The sequence below is a fragment of the Notolepis coatsorum genome (genome assembly GCF_963971535.1).
Source record: "Notolepis coatsorum genome assembly, chromosome: 1".
NCBI classification, from domain to species: Eukaryota; Metazoa; Chordata; class Actinopteri; order Aulopiformes; family Paralepididae; genus Notolepis; species Notolepis coatsorum.
Genome location: NC_140165.1, coordinates 25,194,382 through 25,216,555, shown reverse-complemented (window position 1 = coordinate 25,216,555; position 22,174 = coordinate 25,194,382). Strand labels below are relative to the sequence as shown.

General features: G+C 42.5%; 1 protein-coding gene across 1 annotated transcript in view; it reads left to right on the top strand.

The window, feature by feature from the left end:
* Positions 1 to 16,791, top strand: part of fam171b (family with sequence similarity 171 member B) — a 47,673-nt gene extending 30,882 nt beyond the window's left edge. Inside the window, exons 6-8 of the mRNA XM_084336072.1 lie at positions 6,956 to 7,072; positions 8,336 to 8,459; positions 14,812 to 16,791. Of these exons, the coding sequence (XP_084192198.1) occupies positions 6,956 to 7,072; positions 8,336 to 8,459; positions 14,812 to 16,129 (1,559 nt within the window). The 3' untranslated portion in view covers positions 16,130 to 16,791. The remainder of the gene's footprint in view (positions 1 to 6,955; positions 7,073 to 8,335; positions 8,460 to 14,811) is intronic.
* Positions 16,792 to 22,174: the final 5,383 nt, after the last annotated feature.

Genomic DNA, 22,174 nt, shown 5'->3' with positions numbered 1-22,174 from the left:
AAATATATGAAGCAATATTGTTTGGAAAACGATTTGAAATGAACTTGATTGATAACATATTTTATTTGTTATGACTTGGATGTGTGTTTCTTCGACAACGTGGAGGCGTGTCTGGTCCAGCCCATTTTGAACCGGTGATTACAGCACCCTAGTGTGTGAACTCACTTTATCAATGGACTTGTGCGCTAGTAAAAAACATGACACTGGAATGCAAGGCATGCAGCCCACACGTTTTTTGACCGTCGCAAGCGCTATGGATTTGAAACCTTAGAAATTGGAAACAGGACTCCATGCAATGGGAATAAGCCAGCACACCTCCACGTCATCCGGTAGGAACCCATCCATGCTAAACAAAGCTTCAAGTAAATGACAATAAATACTCTTTTCTATAAACCAAACAATTCATCTCGGCTGTTTTCTTACGGAAAAGCGCATGCACGCATCAACCAAGGCTGTGGATCTCACAGTCTGGAAGGACATTCCTGTTCTAAACACTGGTGTGTGGCAGGTAGGGCTGTCCCAGACTAAGGATTTGGATGGTCGACTAGGATTGGCCAAAATGTGCCGTTAGTCGACTATTGGTCGACTTAAAATTTGAAGGAGTCGACTGAAGGCTTCTTGTCCTCTGCAAAAGCATGCAATTGGTCCACTGATGGATACATCTTGATATTTGTCTAGTCTAGTGTGTTCATTAGATGGGTGAAATCCTCTTTCAGTGCCTCTGTGCCTGTTTTCGTAGGCAGTTAGCCTCTGGTATGCGTGCCATTAGCGTTAGCCACGCCTCTTTTCTTTTGGAAAAAATTATTAAAAAAAAAATGAAAGCAATGCAGATAATAAGAAAAAGGGTAAAAGCAATGCAAAAGAACACAGCGCGGTCATGGCCGCTACGAAAGTTGTAAATTACATCTCAAAGGCCTTAAACAGTAAGAAAGGGAGTGTGGTGTGTGACACTGGACCACGCTATTTTAATCAAAAGGCTTGTTAATACTGGCTTCTCTCAACATACTGTGGGGTTGTTTGCTAACTACCTTAAAGACAGGACTCAGTCTACCCAGTTTGATGGTCTGACCTCTGATGTCCTGACCTCTGATGTCCTAACAGTATTAAATGGGGTCCCACAGGGGTCAGTGCTTGGCCCACTTTTATTTACTATTTATATAAATTGCCTGGGGAAATGTGCCAAAAGCATCTTTCCATTTTTATGCAGATGACACTTATTATTTATTGCTGGGCAGCTTCCCTGAACGAGGCATTTAAGCAACATGTGAAAAAGAAAAAAAAATGTCATGTATACGTTCGCGTGTTATACCGTGGTGAATATTGTATAGTTTCAGAGTGATCCTGGCTAATTCCTGGTAATTGCGTTATGGAGCGATATGTGAATTTTGCTAAAAGCGTTCACGTTGCTCGCCTGGACACGCTACTATTTCCAAATTAAAGGTATATAATAGGTATTATGTTTCATCATGAATGCATGAAAGGGGGGTGGGTCGTTTTTTATGCTTTGATCGCCAGCAACGGCATTAGTTTTGAATACTACATACGTTGATCGGCTGGATCGATATGAAATCATTGTATGATCAAGGTGGAATTGACGTCAGATAGTCCTTACCTTTGATCGGGGTTATTCCAAAAAGAATATTCCAATGATCTGATCGCAATTTCCAGTATTGATGTCGATCGGGTCCCTGACATGAAGTGGCACAAGATATGCCTCAAGTGTGCTGAACGTGTTTCGAAGTGCTCGGATGAAGCGATTTACTTGGCTTGGGCCCAGTCCATACGATCACGGGTATTTTTGACAGAGGTTTTCAAAAAAATAATCCTCCGTACACACGAGTGGTTTAAAAAAATAACCGCGTACTCACGCAACTGTAAAATCCGCTACCGAGTGATGTAATATACATGTAGTACAATGCCAAAGCAATAGGTGGCGATGTAGTTCAAACATGAATGCCATTTCAACCAATCAGAAGGGTTGAACGTGTCACTACGTTATCATTGCTATACAGGGGAACGTCCTGCACAAAACAGAAACCTGCCATCTTTAAATTACCTCGCTTGAACATTAACATTAGCATTCATTATTTGTTTGCAGCAAGAACAAAGTGCAATAAACAAAGGATACATTCACTGTCTTCTGCCTCATTTGTTGATGAAACAACCAACATCAACACAATTTACCACCAAGAGCGGAGAGTTTAGTCTCACAAAAAGATCACTGATTCTGTTAGCTTACATGCTAATGTGATTGGGATTTACCATTATAATAGTTAGCGTACAAAGATCGCTGATTTTTGTTGGCTTACGTGTGGTTAGCTGGTGAGGCGCTGGTATCGTGGAATGGAGTGGAAATACTTTAATAATACTTTAAATAGCAAGAATTATCGACTGGCAACTCTGTGCTCGTCATACCTGCAGCTGCTGGTACTGTATGGAGAGAGAGGCACACAACAACAGACAGACAGCTCAGTGATTGAAACCGGCTGTCTGTCTGTTGTTGTGTGCCTCTCTCCATACAGGACCAGCAGCTGCAGCTGCACCCTGATGTAAACAGGGGGACCGTCACCCTGATGTAAACAAGACAAACGTCTTTCTCTGGTCTGCATCCCCTTAACAATTGTGTGTATTGAGCCGTACTGTATTGTACCCATTCTGCAATCTGTTAAATAAAGTTTTCATTCATTCATTCATTCATTCATTCACGAGCACAGAGTTGCCAGTCGATAATTCTTGCTATTTAAAAATATTCCTCTTCTTCTCCCCCACTACTCCTCCAACGGGTGTTTGTGCCATGTCGACCTGAACAATGGGGGATAATAATAAGAACGAGCCGCCTCGGAGGGAGGATACCGCAGGCGGCGGAAGACGGCCGCTGCTGCTGGAGCTGGACAGAGTCAAGCCGGCGGCGGCGCACGGAAGCCGTGGAGAAACCACTGCATCGCCCCGCTGGCGCTTCACAGCGCGAGAGTGTAAAGGGGGGCGTGCTAGCATAGGTCAGCGGCCAATCGGAGGAACCCGGAAACCGAACAGCGTTGTAGAAGGCATAGACGCGGCCATGTGCATCAGAAAAAAATTCCGGTCCAGGGTTTTCCTATCTCTGGCAAGCAGTGTCGTGTTACCAGATTGACTGAGGACCCTCACAGCAGCGTTGATTATGTGTTTCGGACTATAACGTTGGATCAATAAACGCAATCAATATTTGGAATGGCGAACAGGAATTGGATTAATATTTTTGCAGAACATCTGATGTGAGGTAAGGACTCTATTTTACCAGTATTGGGTTAATCAGATGTTTTTTTCATAACGATCACAACGTGTCTGTGTGTGTGTGCGTGTATGACGTTAGCGCTGACCAGGTCATGGATAATAGATTTTTCAGCCCGCTTCTCTAGCGTGCATAAGTACACATATACTATCGATAATCTAGCGTTTATTTGAAAACTATTCATAACCAGCCGAAAAATTACAACGTGTTTTGTGTATTCCACTAAAGGGCTATTATCGCGGAATTTCTCTGAAATTACTAGAACTCTGCGAAACTATACTCGTATTCAAAACGGTATAAAACGGAAATGTACCAATGAAAAAACAATGCGTTTCGTACATGTTGACTGCAAGTCATTGATAAGCGAGGGGTGTTTTAGACCCATAGCCCTAATTTAAGATATAGTTTAAGCGTTTGCAAATATCCCCGACCTCCCATTGACTAAAGCGCTGGCACTCAAGGGGTTATCTGGGCAAAGGGGCGTGGCACCCAATGTGTTAAGGAACAAGTCTTGTTTTTCTTATAATGTCAGACGGAAAATTGTGGAAGTGACGTTCTTGACTATGGAGATTTGCTATACATTAATGCATCTGCCCATTGTCTTCATATGCTCGATACAGTGTACCATGGAGCTATATGTTTCATTACAAATTGTAGAGTCCTCACTCATCACTGTACATTGTACTCCAAAGTGAACTGGCCTTCTTTGTCAACACGTTGGCTTAGCCATTGGTATGGTTTTATCTACAGCCATTTTAGGTGAACTTCCTGGCTACTTGTCTTGCCTTCTGATTCCAAAGCAAAGTTCTTATGGGCTACGATCACAGGACCATTTGTTAATGACGGTCCCACATTTTTATTCTGATCTTAGAAAGATCAGGCTTTTTGGGTTTCTGCTCCATCTGCATGGAATAGCCTGCAAGACGAGCTTAAACTACAGGAAACATTGGGCCTCATTCAACAATACTCTCTTATTATTTTTCTTATATTCTTGCTTACCTGTCTGTTAAGAGAACAATAAGAAAAGCCACCGCCAGATTCATAAAGCCGTTCTTAACCTCGAAATCTGTGTGTACCCAGGTTTTTGGAATGGTGAATTCCATTCATTCTAAACTGGATGCGCGTTCTCGCGCAACTCATTTGCATACAGAGACACGCCTCGCGGGCTCATTATAATACGAGAGCCGTGGGTCTGCATCGGATCCCCCGGCCGTATTCAAGTGCTGGAGCGCTTTGCGATGGATCAAAATGAGATAGGAATCAAATGTATTGTCATCATACAGCACCTATAGCTATAGAGTGGAATAGACTGTATTAATATAATAGTAGTTGCTGGCTAGTTGCGGCTTCTGGCCACCTCCCGCAGTGTGCGCATACACACGTACTGTATACAGTACGTGCAAAATGAATCGTTCCAGCAAAGTACTGTAGGCTTTGACTGTGCGTTGTCAAGAGCCAATCGCACAGGTTGCCACTCATCTGGCTCTGCAAATAGATCTAGAGTCTGAATATCTCCGCATATATAGCCTGATCTGATGACTGGCAGTGCGCATAGTACAGTGGTGCTCCAAGTCAAACTGGATGACGCATCTCTCTCAAATCCATTCTGAGAACGGAACGCAGTGCCCGCGACGCGGGTCTTGATTGATTGATTGATTGAAAATTGTATTAACAGATTGCAGAATGGGTACAATACAGTACAGCTCAATACACACAATTGTTAAGGGGATGCAGACCAGAGAAAGACTTTCGTCTTGTTTACATCAGGGTCCCCCATTTTCAATTCATCATATATGACATACAGATAGACAGTACTGCTACATCTAGACATTTATGACATACCAGATCTACAAATGCAGTACTGTTTGTGATACAAAAAGAGTAAAAAAACAAAACAGAGTATATACATTTGATGTAGAAACTGTACATTGGAGGAGGTGGGGGGGGGGGGGGGGGGGTTGGGTAGGTGGGGTGGGGGGGGGGAACTGTACATTGGAGGTGGTTGGGTGGGTGGGGTGGGGGGGATGGGTAGGCGGGGTGGGGGTAACTGTACATTGGATTATCGACTAAACCTACTTGGTCCAAGAAGAGGGTCTTGTGTATTACTGGGTTTAAGTCAGTTGTTTATTTATTTATGTTTTACTGTTTGCATACGAGGTGGTCCGCAAATGTTCTTGATAACAATCTAGTGGTCCGCATAAAACAGAAGTTTGGGAACCACTGATATAGACAACCTCTAAATATGCGTTATACGTATACAGTACTGCATATCTGTATGTCATGTCATAAATGTAATTTTGAATTGAAAATGGGGGACCCTGATGTAAACAAGACGAAAGTCTTTCTCTGGTCTGCCTCCCCTTAACAATTGTGTGTATTGAGCTGTACTGTATTGTACCCATTCTGCAATCTGTTAATAAAATCTTCAATCAATCAATGGCCTGGGCGGCCAGAGCATAACTGTTCTAACAGAAATATATAATCCATTTCAGACAGAACGCACGCAATAAGAATAAGAATTGGGCGTTCAGGTGGCGTAGCGGAGATTGTGCTCGTCACCAATGCAAGAGGCTGCGGTCTCGACTCCCGGAGAGTCCGCATTGCCTTGGCTTGGGCTGATCGCTATACTAACTCGTTTGGCTGAGTTAGGGGGAGGGAAGCCGTGGGTGGGTCCTGGGCGTTGTGGACAGCGACCCCTACAGTTCGGTCGGGGCTGCCTGCACAGCGAGGGTAGGATCTGGAGAGAGGTAGTGCGACCTTCCACACGTTACACTCTCCCAGTGAGAATCTGCGCTGCCGGCTGGCTGCACATGCGTCGGAGGAAAGCATGTGACAGTCTAAGGGCTCTCGGACCAACAGTAGGGGGGGGGGGGGGGGGGGGGGTGCGCGCAACAATCAGGAAGTGGGTTGGGAATTGGCATAACGACTAACAGTGGGATGGGAGAAAAATCGGAAAAAGGAGGGGGGGAAAGATAATTAAAAAAAATAAAGAAATAAAAAAAAGAAATTATTATTATTATTGAAAAGTTCTGTATTTTTAAAGTCGTATTTGGGGGCAATTAACCAATGGTAGGCTTTTTTTTTTAATTTTATTGTTTTGGGGTAAGAATTTCTTATTTCGGTAAGAGTGCTCTCGACCACTCTTATAATTTGTTCTTGCCTGAGAAAAAAGCAACAATAAGAAAACTTTGCTGAATCCCAGGTAAGAACAAAGTAAGAGGAAATGCTAGTTAAGAACGAAATCTGTTCTTATATCGCTTCATGCATGAGGCCCATTACGGTAACTCTAAATTAATGTAATCATATGATGAAGACCATGTAATCTGAGACCATATAGGAAACTGTACATGTTTTAATTGACAGAGCATATTTTCTTTCCTTGGAACTGTGTGTCTAAAACCATGAGCTCACTTGTCTGAATGTTTTAATGTTTGTTTTTGTTTGAAACTAATTTTTTTGCTGTCCTTCTTGGCCAGGTCACTTGTAAAAGAGATTTGAATCTCAATGAGTTTTTATCTGGTTAAATAAAGGTTAAATAAAAAAAATGCAGGTAATAACGATACAAATATTGAGTCTTTCTTCCCTGTTAGATGGTCACACAGTTTAAAACCTGGCAATCTTTCTTCCTGCTTGCTACCTACACAGTTTAAAACCTGACAGTCTTTCTTCCCTGTTTGACACCTGTAGGGGCCTGGGAGAATCAGGGTCTTGGAATAGTGAAGCTGATTGGCGACCGCCTGGTCTGGACATACACAGCATCTCATCTGGGATACTGGATCGCTGCCCCCCTGCACTCACCCAACGGTATGATAAAACACTCTATGAAGCATTATAATCGTACAGATAGTTATAACACATATGCAATATAATGAGTAATAATCATGCAGACTGGTATACTGTTTTATAACGGTACCAATGATGTTTATCATGATGTCTTTGGATTATGTATCATAACTCTATAATTACAGGCAAATATCATAGTGTATTATATTACCTATAGTCATAATACACTATAAACATAATAGAATATTGCGCCACTCAGTTGTCATAATATGTTATACAGGGTATCTGTGGGTTATTAAAAGGTATTACAAAGTATTACATTCATAATACTCAATTTAAGGCCTTAAAAGTTATTATAAAGTCTTACATTTCATTTGCACAGGTATTACATTTTTGGGGGGGCAGCCCGGCTGTCTGGAGATTAAATAATATTAAATATACTACATGTTTTTGTATTCAAGTTGTTGTTGTTGTTGTTGTTGTTGTTGTTGTTGTTGTTGGTGTTGTTGTTGTTTTTTGCGGGGCTATCTGGAGCTTGGTGCGTCTGGCGAGAACTTGTATGGAACGCGCAATAATAAAAATTGGCATGCAAATGCTGCAAGTGCAGCCCAGTTCAGTGTTGCTATGTGGTTTTTATTTTGCTAGTATGGTCGTGGTTTAAGTGAAAAAGATGAACTTGTTGAAACCTGCAGATACCCTGTTATAATCATTGCATTCATACTAGGGATGCTCGATATTGGCTTTTTTACCGATACCGATATTCCGATATTGTCCAACTCTTAATTTCGATACCGATACCGATACCGATATCAACCGATACCGATATATGCAGGGTTTTCCCCCAAAAAAACAGAATAATTTCAGGTAATTAATAATTTCACTGGATGCATTCAAAAGGCTTTCTAAATGTAAGCATTATCTGTGCAAAATATGATAATTAAAAAAGTCAAAATTAACATTACATATCTCTTGTTGTTGAATTAAACCAACATGCATACTTTTGACAATAAATAAAATAAGAATTGGTTCTTACTTGCTTGCCTGGGTAAATAAAGGTTAAATAAATGTAAAAAAAAAAAAAAAAAAACATTTTTTTTTACCGATATTTTCCGATATCACATTTTACTGCCGATATCGGCCGATAATATCGGTCGGCCGATAATATCGGACATCCCTAATTCATACCTTATAATAGGATTACAAGTGACCAATGTCATTCATCATTACTCACTTGTATGGGCTTGTAATCATGTCATATTTATTTGTATGTCTTTGTCTAACCAGATTACATGGGGCATGCAAGCTCTATGGATTTCATATCATACCACTCCTACCTGTTGGTGGGGATATTGGGAGGAACGTTGGCCATAGTGATTGGATTTCTGTCTGTGTTGCTGTGCCATTGTGGGTAAGAAATCCTTGTGGTAAAATCACTAGTCATGAATTTTGTGATATGGACAGCGGGGGACCAGCTGCAAATAGTTCAGCAAATTAGGGCTGTTAAAATTGGCCTAAAATTACATTTGACTATTACTTAAAAAAAAGAAGGTAGGTAGGTTTGAACCATTTAGATATGTATTATTGTGCATTATGTAAACAAAATAAATGACACCTTAACTCATTCTCTGCCACGCTGTTTCCGGGATATGGCTATGCGCTGCCACGCATTAAACCAATGGAGTCAGTCACCTTGTTTGCAGGGCTATAACTATATTCTATATTATAGCTATGGATGCAATACTATGGCCCATTTGACACCAAGTATCTATCGTTCAAGATGTGAAAAAGAAATAATTTTTCCATCCATACATTCCCATTTTATACCGTGGTGAATATAAGTATGGTTTTAGAGCGGTTTAGGGTAATTCCTGGGAGGCTAGTAATAGCCTGCGACATGTATTATATTAAATCCATTGGCATTTCGTCCCTACACATGCTACAATTAAAAATTCAAATGCATATGATCTGTTTAAGCATTACATCACGCACAGGAGTGTGTTATAGGAATTAGATCATGCCTAGGGGTGGTTGTTAGGCCCGACGCGCAGCGGAGGGTCGTTAGACCCCCCTAGGCATGATCTAATTCCTATAACACACGACTACAAGTGGTCTAATGTCTTTTATACAATGGCCGAATTCACCCAACCTTATTGCTATAGAATAAACACACAGTAATTGAAGCATAATGGAGATTTATTCACAACCATCCACAGAGAAAGTAGATCCACTAGTAGACACCAGAGGGAGCTCCACAAACCATGTTAAACCCAGATAGACAGTACTGCTACGTCTATACATTTATGACATACCAGATTTACAAATACAGTACTGTTTTTGTAGGGTGATTATGGTTTATTTACATTGAGGTTCTGGGGTCACGTGGAGTGTGTTATACGAAATACCCCACCTACCAATCTCCTACCTACCAACCTCCTCCAATGTACAGTTTCTTCGTCAAATGTATATACTCTCTTTTTTAGACTCTTCTTGTATCACAAACAGTACTGTATTTGTAAATCTGGTATGTCATAAATGTATAGATGTAGCAGTACTGTCTATCTGTATGTCATGTATGTCATATATGTTATGATGCATTGAAAATGGGGGACCCTGATGTAAACAAGACGAAAGTCTTTCTCTGGTCTGCATCCCCTTAACAATTGTGTGTATTGAGCTGTACTGTATTGTACCCATTCTGCAATCTGGTAATAAAATGTTCAATCAATCAATCAATCAATCAAATAACAACCGGTAACTTCGCTGTGCTTCTTAAACAACTGTATGTCATGCATGTCATGTTATGATGCATTGAAAATGGGGGACCCTGATGTAAATTAGACTAAAGTCTTTCTCTGGTCTGCATCCCTTAACAATTGTGTATTGAGCTGTACTGTATTGTACCCATTCTGCAATCTGGTAATAAAATGTTCAATCAATCAAATAACAACCGGTAACTTCACTGTGCTTCTTAACACTTTGGTTGCCAACAACGAGATTTCTTGTCCTAACTCGCCATGCGTTGTGTGCCAATAACGAGTTTTCTCGTTATTTAATCGCTATTTCTTTTATTAGCGATATCCATTCATTTTTCATCCATCCAGCCTGACGTTATCATTGGGAATGGCTCTGAGCTCGAAAAGGGCAAATACCGCCTCCTATCGTCTCCCGGATGGTATTGCACATCATTGGATTGGAGTCGACTTGCATCAGAAAAAAGAACTCCGGTCCACATTTTACTTCTGGGGCATGCAACCTGATACTAGTGCATTCATTGAGGGAACTGGAAGCAGCGTGGATTATGTGTTTCGGAGTATAACATTGGATCAATAAACGCGATCGATATTTGGAATGGCGATCAGGAATTGGATTCATCTTTTTGCAGAACATCTGATCTGAGGTAAGGACTCTATGTTACCAGTTTTGTGTTAATCAGAGTTTTTTTTCACAGCGTTCACAACGTGTGTGTGTGGCGTTAGGCGCTGAGCACGGCACGAATAAATTATTTTTCAGCCCGCTTTTGTATCGTGCATAAGAACACAAATACTCTCGATAATCTAGCGTTTATTTGAAAACGATTCATAAATCAGCCAGAAAATGACAACATGTTTTGTCTATTCCAGTAAATGGCTATTATCGCGGAATCTTTTTTTCTTTCTAGAAATCTCCAAAACTATACTCTTATTCAAAACGGTATAAAACGGAAATGTGCGATTTTTGTCATGACAAATTAATTACATAATCCATGTGTATGCAACGAACTAACATATTCCAGTTGAGTATCTTTTTTGGAGGATTCGTTTAAAAGCTATTCATACTTCCATTTTTCTATCTATGGCGGATTGATTCAGACAGAACAAATAAAGTAATTCGGTTGTGGGAGGGATCTGGGGTCACGTGGAGTGTGTTATACTAAATAACAACCGGCAACTTCACTGTTTCAGCCAATCAGAATCAAGAAACTTGCATGCCATTGTATAAATTATGTTTCATCATGAATGCATGAAAGGGGGGGAGGGGTCGTTTCTGATTAACACTTTGATTGCCTAAGGCTAAATTCATGATATACCATAGGTTGCCAGCTCTATTTGTCTATGTAGAAGTTCCCCTTCTTTGCAGGGCTATAACTTTTTAAATTCTATTGCTAAATTGCCATTATTAGGGCCCATTCAATGTCCTATATGTATTGTTCAGGGTGTATGAACGTTAAACTTTTTCATTCACATATTCATACTAAAATATGATCTAAAGTATGTTTTCATCTCTTTCTGCAGCTTTCTCCAGAACGTGATTTATAGCCCCAAATGCATTATATTGATGATCAAATACAGTTTGATAGCAATCGGCGCGATATAAAAAAATCCAACTGGACGGACTTCTGGAAGTTACTACACGTAATCTGATGTTGATCGGATGGCCGAGGGGGCGTTTATAATTCCGTGGGCAGCGTTATACCATTCATCTAATGTGGGTCAAATGTTCATCATAGCAGTTAGTATCGTACACATTGAAAAATAACGCTGAATCTTACCGTATCTTCCTCGCGCCGTTGGGCGATGAGCGTGGAACAGACATTTTCCTATTATGGGATATAGAAATATCCGGTCCATTTCCAGGTTGTATAATAATATATACGTCCAAATCATGTTGTTTTTTCGAGTTATTTGCAGCGATCGATGTTCACTGTGTGAAGACTGAGTCTCTCTAACACTAGCGAGTGCCCGGACCCCATATGGAGTGAGTCCTACCGGGTTAAAGGTAACATCCGTTTTTTCGATCTGCCGATCGGCCACCAGATGGCGGTCTTGAACCGCTAGAGGATTGAGAGGAGATCACACTTGTGTCTCAGGGCCCCGGAAAGGAAATATGATTCCGATCACAGATTTTTGAAATATTGATATCAAAGACGAGTTACGGCGTCTTCGGCAACTTGAGCATGGTGGGGAAGGACGCCTAAAAGCGTCTTCCGGCAGTTAAAGTGTTAATTGGTTGTCAATAACGGCATTCGTTAGTACAACAACATACGCTGATCAGGGTGATGGCTATGAAAACAAGGCACAATCAAGCTGAAATTGATGTTAAATTGCTCTTACATGTGGCCGGTGGGATTCCAAAAAGAATATTCCAATTATTTGATTGCCATCTGGTAGATCGTATGTCCATTTGGCCCACGACATAACCCGGCCACCACAGCATAATGAATCGGGGGTCCCGAAAACGATTCAATGCGATCGGGTGAAGCCCTAGGTTCACGTTATTAGAAAAGTCCGCCCGGACCAATATAATCGACGCACAGCCCAATACACAGAGTTTATTTTTTTTGTATCTACTTTTTCTCCCCATTTTTCTATTTTTCTCCCATCCCAATTTCGTATTATCCAATTCTTCCCTCCCCTGTCTCGAACGTTGTTAGTACATGCCTCCCACTGGTCGGCTGCAATGTGGACGAAGCCTTGCATCACGTGCCCCCTCCGGTACACGAGGAGGCAGCCGTCACATCTTTTCACCTGTACAGCGCAATCTCTGTGGCGAGGAGTAGCGCGTGGGAGGCTCATGCTGCCCCAGATACTTCCTGATTCTGCTGTACAGGCGCACCAACCGACCTGTAGGAGTCGCTGTCCATAACGTCCGATCCCCACCCACCGGCTTTCCCACCCCCTAATACTGCCAATTGTATTAGTATGAACGACCAGCCAAGCCGGAAGCAACACCGAGAGCTGGGCTCGAACCCAGCATATCCTGCGTTAGTGGCGAGCGCCTTGCCCACTGCACCAATTAGCTGGCCACCAATACACAGAGTTTCAAAGGAAGTGCAATACCGGCCGCATCCCACCAGGCGGCGGTATTGGACTTTTGCGATCTCAGACTAATTCCCTATGATAACACCAGGCTCCCTGGATGGATAATGAATGGAAATAGTGAATAAAAGAAATAACGATCAAATAACGAGTATACTCCGTTTAAGTAGCAGAGGCTGTGTTGTGATTTTTGCGCAATAAATATTCAACATTCTCTTTTGAGACTCCGCCTCAGACTCTTATCATTTGGCACTAAAAGCTAAACATTGTCACCGATATGGCTGTCCGCAACATGTCATTAATTGTGTACGTGAGGTGGTCTATCAATGACGACGTTAACGTGAGCTAGGTTAGCTAGCATGAGCTACCGGTAGATGGAAAGACTAACGTTACTGGTGAAAATGTGAAATGAATACTCCTTTGCCAACTTGCTGTACTTTGCTTGCAGGTCTGCAGCCATTATTGCTGGATTATGAATAGCCCCAACTTTAGCCAAGCTAAAACGCTAGCTTTCGGTTAGCTGTTCAATGCTAATAACACCACCAAGCGAACCCATCAGAGCTCCCCGTCAACACCGCTCTGTCGGGAGGATGGCATTTAAGAAAGTATCTGCTGTTAAAATGTCAAACAGCATTGACACTTTAATTCACGGTCGGTTAAAAACACGTTTGTTTTATAATGCTCACTCAGCAGACCGCAGTGTTGTTGATAAATTACGTCATATGGTATCGGAGCGCAGAATTAGAGGGTACTCGCCGATACCGATACCAGCATTTTAGGCAGTATCGGCGGCATTTCCGATACTGGTATCGGTATCGGAACAACTCTAGTTTGAACACACTGAAATAAAAGCATTTTTTACTTACGGTACGTCTGAATTATTTTGCAAACCGATGCCTGCAAAAGAGTTCCAGCTGAGAGGTAGGAGCTGGAAAACACAATGGGTTCATAGCCTGATGTCGTATCTAGTACAGGTCCAAAGTTGATAACAATACCACAGAAAATGAGTGTTTTACACATTTTTCTCATGGTATGTATAGATAGGTATGTTTATCCAAAATGGCCATTGGCACCAATGCATTGGCACGCACAGGAGCTGTCAAACGAGTCTTCTTATGCCAGAGAAAAACCAGTTGGCTTTTTCTAAACTGACGCTCGTTGGCTGTTTGGCCATTTTAGCTTTCAACCGATGTGTTGGTTGATAGACAATAATAATACAGCGTGACGCCGACAGACGAGGGCGAATGTGCTGCGACGTGCGAACGGAATGTTAAGGGATCAACATACCTACACCAGCCCCCCCCCCCCCCCCCCCTGTGCGGGAGGAGGGATTGGTGCCAGATTGAGAAGGGGCTGTCTGAGATCAAATGAATGAACGTTTATGGTATATAGAACAGACATTCACTCACAGCAACGCGCCTCCGAACAAGGTGTGATAAACATGAAGCGATATCTTTTCCTTGGCATTAAACGGGAAATGGTAATCAAACCATTGGGGACCTGCATGATGCTTCTGTCTTTATTCATTATTCAATATCTAGAAGTTTTACCCTGAGGGATGATTCAGCTTCAGCTCCACTAAATTAAAGTGACCAGCTGCAAATAGTCATGCATGTGCTGGTCCCCTGCTGTGATGATATGTAACGCTATGCTAGCTACATATCACAGCCGTTCAATTTAATGTATAGTGAGATGAATGTGAGATGAAAGATCCGTCGAGCGACGCCATGTCATATAATTTCCTTTTACTCGGACGCATTCTGATTCTGTAATAGCTAAATATACATTTTCGGCCACTTATTTGGCAAAACACTCACCCCGAAGTTGTTGAAATGGTCCAGTATGTCAACTTTCTGGACGCTGTCATCTTTATTTTAACATTCAAATGGTTATTTTCACTCCCGTTCCATGACACGTTTTGTTTATATAAGAGCGGCCAATGAATTAGTCTTCTCTCGTTCACAGAGGTTCCCGTCGGGAGCCCAGGAGGAGGAGGAGGAGGCGAGCACGCTTTTCCAAACTCACGGTTCTGAAGAAGGACCAGACCACGTCGACCCACATGGAAGAGGGCTCGGTGTTCTACTCCGCGGATCGGGCCCACGGCCTGGCGTCGCGTGGCATCCAGTGTGACCCCTCTTCCACCCCGAGGCATCAAGCCAACTACAACATCTACGTGGAGGACCCTGGCGGGCGCACGGCGGCCCCCCTCTACGAGAACATCTCTTCGGATCGGATGAAAGGTCCCCAGGCGCATTACATCAACAACGAAGAGGTGGCTCGCTTACGGGATAGGTCGGAGCAGAACCGGGCCAACCTCGCCTCTGACCAGTTCTTCCAAGACAAGCTGGTTCACATCTACAACCAGCCAGTGGCCATCATTCAGGCCCCAGAGCTTTTTAGCACGCAGGAGCAGCAGGTGTCAGGCTGCAAGTCTGCCACCTTCCCCCGCAATGACCCTCATTCAGAGCCAGGTAATGACGCCTACAACCAGACCCTCCCCAAAATCCCTCACCACCACTCCCAGGTTGGCAGCCACCCACAGCAGAGCAGCCAAGACGAGCCCCTGGCTCTAGAAACGCCCCCCCAGGGGCAAGGCTTACACTACGGCCAACGCTACAATAGCCTCCTGGAGTCCTCCGTCTCTGTCCCTGGGACTCTGAACGAGGCGGCGGGCATGGGGGCCTTTAACACGGGGCGTGGGGTGCCGGGAGAGCTCCAGGGGATCTCTGAGCGCACCTTGCTGGAGCTGACCCGGGGCAGCAAGTCCTCCTCATCCCACTCCCGGGCATGGTTCGTGTCTCTGGACGGGAAGCCGGCCGCCCGGTGCCGCCACTCCATCATCGAGCTCCGGCACCGCCAGCGGGGGCCCCCGAGCAGCAACGACACCAGCCTGGACTCGGGCGTGGACATGAGCGAGCCCCAGCAGAGCGTCCGCGGCGAGGCGGACAGGCGCTCCGCCAGGGCCTCCTCCCTCCCGCACCACGGCAGAGGAGGCCGCTATGGGGAGCAGGAGCAGGACCTGAGCAGCAGCGAGAGCGGCACCACGGCCACCTGCACGCCCGAGGACCCCCCCTACCTGAGGAACATCCTGGACGGCAGCAGCGGGGCCATTCCCAACATTCCAGAGGAGCGCGACGGGATGGACACGTCCAGTGCTCAGGAGGACAGCGAGACGGCGACCCCGCCTCCGCGCCGCTTGAGGAAGGTGAGAGAGAAGAATAGGGCGGAGAAGAGAAGCACCAAGCACGTCCGAGAGGGGAGACTCCTGAACAAGCCAAGTTAAAGAGCCACCCACCGTCTTGAGACTGCAATTTTAGATCCAGTTAACCATTTTGTCTCTTTTGAGCTCTGCCCCCCCAAACCAGCTACAGTGGCCACGGAAACGGATGGAAATTAAATTAAATAAAAGGCATCGTTGTTGCTGAATTAATGTAATTACACGACTTTGCCAAATAATTAACATATCCCCTGGCAAAAGTACAGCAAGGTCTATGACAGATTAAAACATTCCACATCACCGGTGGAATGCAACAGTACAGAGCAACACAATATCCCAGAGGTCCTTGCCACAAGTTAGCCACAGCTCTCTCATGGTGGTAGACAGGCTGGTACAGAGGAAATTGATATATTGGCATTTCCAAGTAAAGTGAAATGTATTTAGGCATTTCCAAGTGAATTATTTATTTATTTTAGAGATATTGACGCACATTGTGCTACAATTGAAAATAGTACCTTTTTTAGATTTGGATTTGAAGCACTCATATCACCACATAACCCACAGGGGGCGCAAGGGAGCATGTTTAGATTTGGCTAGAGTTTTTTAGGCTCTAAAGCTGGCATTGCCACCCCATGAGAGTTCAAATACGTAAGTTAATAATATCAACGTGGTCAAATTTGAAGCCTTTAGTGACCAAGCTAAAGATTGGGAAAGTGGACGATGATCTCCAGCCAGCTCTCCCCGGAACGGTGGTCTTTACGGTAGTAAGACGTCATCCATATAGTGTTTGAAAGACGTTTCTACAACCATTTATACAAAAAAACAACTCTTAACTGAAGTAGATTCAGTGGACTCTGTTTTTAACCACTATGTTGTAATCGAAAGAGTTATTAGGTGTGAGGTAATGTGAAAATAATTCAAATGTGTTGAGGATTTGGGATTGGAAGTCCAAATTTGTGACGCACAGAGAATTGTTTGGTCATCAAATGGTGGACCCTAGCGGTTACCGTCTCACTAGCGACAGTCGATACTGCGGGAAACTAAGGCTTCGGATTTCACAAAGTCCATACTAGCTGAGGTTCTTTGACCTCTTACAAAAAAAACGGCACATCATATAAAACCTCTGTTCAGCGCAGACATTATATTATAAATGTTTCATACATTTTCTACAAGGGTTTTTAATTAAGACCATACACCAATAGGACAGAAATACTAATTGAAGGCATACAGCTTCTCTACAGAGAGGTGCCTTCTTTTTGCCAGTAATCATGAATGGTGATGACAGCTTGCAGAATAGGACTCTGTATTTTACTAGAGCTAAATGTGCTCAGCTTGCAGGATTGATTAACTGTATGGACACAGGTCACAGGTATAGTGCACTTATCCTCACCATAACTGCCTGATATAAAGAAAATTAATAAGATAAGATATTCCTTTGTTGATCCCCTTGGGGAAATTCAGGCATCATAGCAGCATGGGGGAGGGGGAGGGGAGGTACAGGTAGTAGAAGACATACAGGTACAGGTCACAGAATGATAGTACAGTGGAGAAGTAAAAAAAAAAAAAAAAAAAATATATATATATATATATATATATATAATTAACTCTGGACATGAATTCTACATTCAGACTGTAGGCAAAAGTGGCCCAAATCAGATGTATTTATTTTCTGCCCATACTGTATGTCACATGGACAAATCACATGGAATCAACATTTGTTCAATTCTGATAGGGCCACTTTCCTATGTGGTCCTAAATCAGATACAGGTTTTTTGTTTTGTTTTTGCAATGTGACCTCAGTCTGAACAGTCATGTCAGAATTCATGCAACTTTTACATCACTCTAGATCAGGGGTCTCAAACTCGCGGGCCAATTGCGGCCCGCTGGATGATATTTTGCAGCCCCCTACTTGACATCAAAGTTTAAAATTTTATTTTTTTTATGTTGTGGGACTTGTACAGCACTTTGTTCAACTTTGTCAGTGCTGTAAAGTTTAAACTTTACAGCCTAATATGCCAAGAAACGGTAGCTCTTGTGAAGAGTGGCAATTTGAAACGCTACTACGAAACAAAACAGTTATTTTGATGCAACCTTTCCTCAAAATTCAGTGCTAAGAACCAGAAAAATAAATGGAATGAAATCATCATATCAAGCTGCAAGCAGAATTATTGTTAAATCTATGTCACAATGAGAAAAAGCAACCAAGTCCTCACTCAGTGGCATGGGTTTTGGCTAAACACAAGAAGCCATTCTCTCTCTCTGATGCTTACATAATAAAATAATGTATGACTGAAGTGATGGAGACCATGTTTGAAGGCAAACAAAAGCAAATTCCCCTCAGATAGCACAGCAACCAGAATAACTGAAATACTGTCTGGTGATTTGATTAAACAGCTTTGTGATAGAATAAAAAAAAAAAAAAATTCAGTGCATTTCCATAGCTGTGGATGAGTCCACTGACACCACTGAGAAGCCTATGTTCTGAAGAACCGTTCATGTTCTGAAGAACTGTTCATGTTCTGAAATGTTATTGCTAAAGATTGAGAAGATTGGATCAGTTGTACTTTTTTGGGAAAAAAATACTTGAAACCCTTTTTTGTGGAATATTTGATGCGGCCCAGCCTCACCCAGACTCTACCTCCAGCGGCCCCCAGGTGAATTGAGTTTGAGACCCCTGCTCTAGATTGACATTCATCACAATTCTGTGCCGGCGGGGAATCAGTCGGTGAATACAGACATGGAAGACGGCTGTGATGTGAGGTGGTCACTGAAGTGTTTACTTTATAAGTATTAAAATTGAGGTGATACTTCTGTACGAGCAAAACTTGAGGGGATGTATCATAACCGGTCTGTGTTTGAAAGCATAGAAAGGCATGTCTCTCTTTCACCTCCTCCTCGCCCCCATTATCTGCTTACAGATTAGCCGGCCTCCACTGCACATCAATTTATAGATTAAAACATAAACTGTGACTTCCTTGTCCTGCATGTTTACATCCATCTTCGTTATTGTTCATTTGTGCACGTGGGTCAGTTCAGGAGCGTGATCAGTTCACACTGGAATCTGATATTGGCCACATTAAAAATAAATATATATAACAACAATAATAATAATAATAATGTGAACAGCCAAACAATGATCAGCTGATCTGAGCAATAAATGTCAATTGAGCCTATGGCTTGCAGTGTGAACGTAGCCTCTCACACCTGACTTCCGTCTTAACATCTGTTTCCGCCTGAAATATCATTATACTGTGGCAGGGATGCGCTCCCAGTCAATTCAGAAAAGTAACAATTAAAAAAGAATTTGAGACAACTCATGGCATAAGATGCTACTCACATTCACTCTGGGAGTTAAAAGTTCTAATTTATAAAGAATCTTGCGATTTGAGCTTAATACAGAATTTGTACTGATATGACTGAGGTGAAGCGTGGTTGACTATAGTCCTGGACCGGTCAGCGATTTGGGAATAAGTACATTGATGACAAGTACATACAATACAATTCAAAACATTCTAATGTTCGTCTATCATTTTTGCCAAGTCATGAAACCTTATTCAAGTCAGGATGAAACCCTACATTTCTTCTAGAATGCATGAAAATGGATGTGATTATTGTGTCCAAAAAGAACCTTTGTGTTTTTTCTTTCTTTTTTTTTTTTTTTTTTTTACTGTGGGAGTCAAACGAGACAACATGACGTATTTCTTTGTAGCTGTTAGTTTGATGTTTTGAACGATCCTTATTCACCATGGAAGATTGAAGTCTTATATGTAATGAATACATGTCTATGCCTTTTTTTATTTTGGTGCTGTGGCTACCCTTTTGTTTATATTTGGATTGTGGATTAAGTCTTTCAAATTCTCTGAGCTTTGGCAGTGAGTTGTGTAATTAACCTGGATTAGGCCAACATAGACTATAGAAATAGCATACATGTTTTGTTCTTTTTAAATTAAGTAATTATTTAATTAATATAAGCTATAACCCTTTTAAGAATGCCATCACACGCCTAAGGAATGAGGTCTCTCACCCGGGACGCCGTTTATCAAAATATTTGAAATATTATCAAAATACTCATCTTAGATGATAGATCCCTTCCTATGCATGTTTCAAAGAATATTAATACAGATGAAAGCGTACATATACTCTGAGTAACAGCTTTCACTGCATCACAGAAAATTGGAGATAATTCACATGAACCTCTGGTGTTGACGTCAAGAGGACGTAAAGGAACACACCAACATTTTGGGAAATTAGCTTATCGTCTTCTCCAGAGAGAGACAAGAATTATAGATACCAGTTTCCTCTCTGTGGACAGTGCCGGTTAGCCTTCGGGAGAGGTGTTAGTTGGACAATGCCTAGGCTAACCGGTCATGTCCGCTTCCATTCATTGTGCTAAGCTAGGCTAACGTGAAGCCAGATAGCTTTCTACTGAACGCACAGAGAGGAAACTGGTATCTATCTTCGTCTCTCTCTCTGGAGAAGACGGTAAGCTAATTTCCAAAAATGTGGGCGTGTTCCTTTAACCCTTTCACTGCCACACGACAGAAGGTTAACCCTTTACTATCACACAACCGACGGCGATGCTCCATCATTAGCATCATTAGCTCTGCGGTTGTGTGATAGTAAAGGGCTAACCTTCTATATTGTCACAGTGAAAGGGTTAACCGGCTGTCGTGTGGCAGTGAAAGGGTAAATGACAACTTTGGCTAGGATTTGGTGGTGAAGTGCAACATGTCCGCATGAGCCTGTGAGGCCTTCGGTCCGTCTTTCAACAGCACACTTACGGCTAGATCCACAAAGAATGGATTGCACGGTGCTAGTTGCACCCTTACTTACAATTCATTATGAATTTAAAATGGAGGACCCTGATGTAAACAAGATGAAAGTCTTTCTCTGGTCTGCATTCCCTTAACAATTGTGTGTATTGAGCCGTACTGTATTGTACCCATTCTGCAATCTGTTAATACAATTTTCATTCAATCAATCAATCTGCGCGGTGATTGATTGAATGAAAATTGTATTAACAGATTGCAGAATGGGTACAATACAGTACGGCTCAATACACACAATTGTTAAGGGGATGCAGACCAGAGAAAGGCTTTCGTCTTGTTTACATCAGGGTCCCCCATTTTCAATTCATAATGAATTGTAAGTAAGGGTGCAACTAGCACCGTGCAATCCATTCTTTGTGGATCTAGCCCTTAGTCCACCAAAGCACAGGACACCATCCATGTGTTTGATGAGATGCCTATCAATTGTATACATTTTCAATATGTCGACGCTACAACGACAAAGGTTTTAGTTACCGCTTGTCCTTTCAATGCTATTTTCTTTTTGCATTTTTCCAAGCGTCTGTGTTAGTCTTTTTTACAGTTCCAGTTGAGACTAAACCATTTTTTATCTTTCATTGAGGGGGGGGGGGGGGGGGGGGGCAAGTCTGCCTCATCGGATCACAGTTTCACCTCAGGAGCATCAAGTCCTGGCTCTTTTAACCCTTTCACTACCACATTACAGACGGTTAACCTTTCACTACCACACTACCAAAGGGTTAACCCTTTCACGGCTACAATACCGAAGGTTAACCATTTCACTACCACACTACAGACGGTTAACCTATGTTCACACAGCTCTATGTTCCTACAGCCATATGTTCCCACAGCCCTATGTTCCTACAGCCCTATGTTCCCACATTTCTAAGAATTTGTTTTCACTCAAAATGATGCCCTATGTTCCCACATTTCTATGATTTTTCCTCAGAATTAGGCCTTATGTTCATACAGCCCTATTTTCCCACATTTCTAAGATTTTTTTTTTGCAAAAAATTAGGCCCCATGTTCCCACAGCCCTATGTTCCCACATTTCATTTTTTTATGAATTTGTATCTGATTGTATCCTCCTTTCTCTTAATTTGGTAGCCAATTACACCCAACCTATTGTCTTCTGGTAGTAGAGGGTTCGTCCGGGAACATAGTACTGTGGGACCATAGGCCCAAATTTTTGCGGACATCTTTTTTCTTTTCTTTTTTTTGCTACCCGTCGGCTCGATAATAGTGATTTTCAAAAGAGAGCCAGGCCCGGTGTTACTTTCACACTTGTTGAAACGACGCCAGAGGT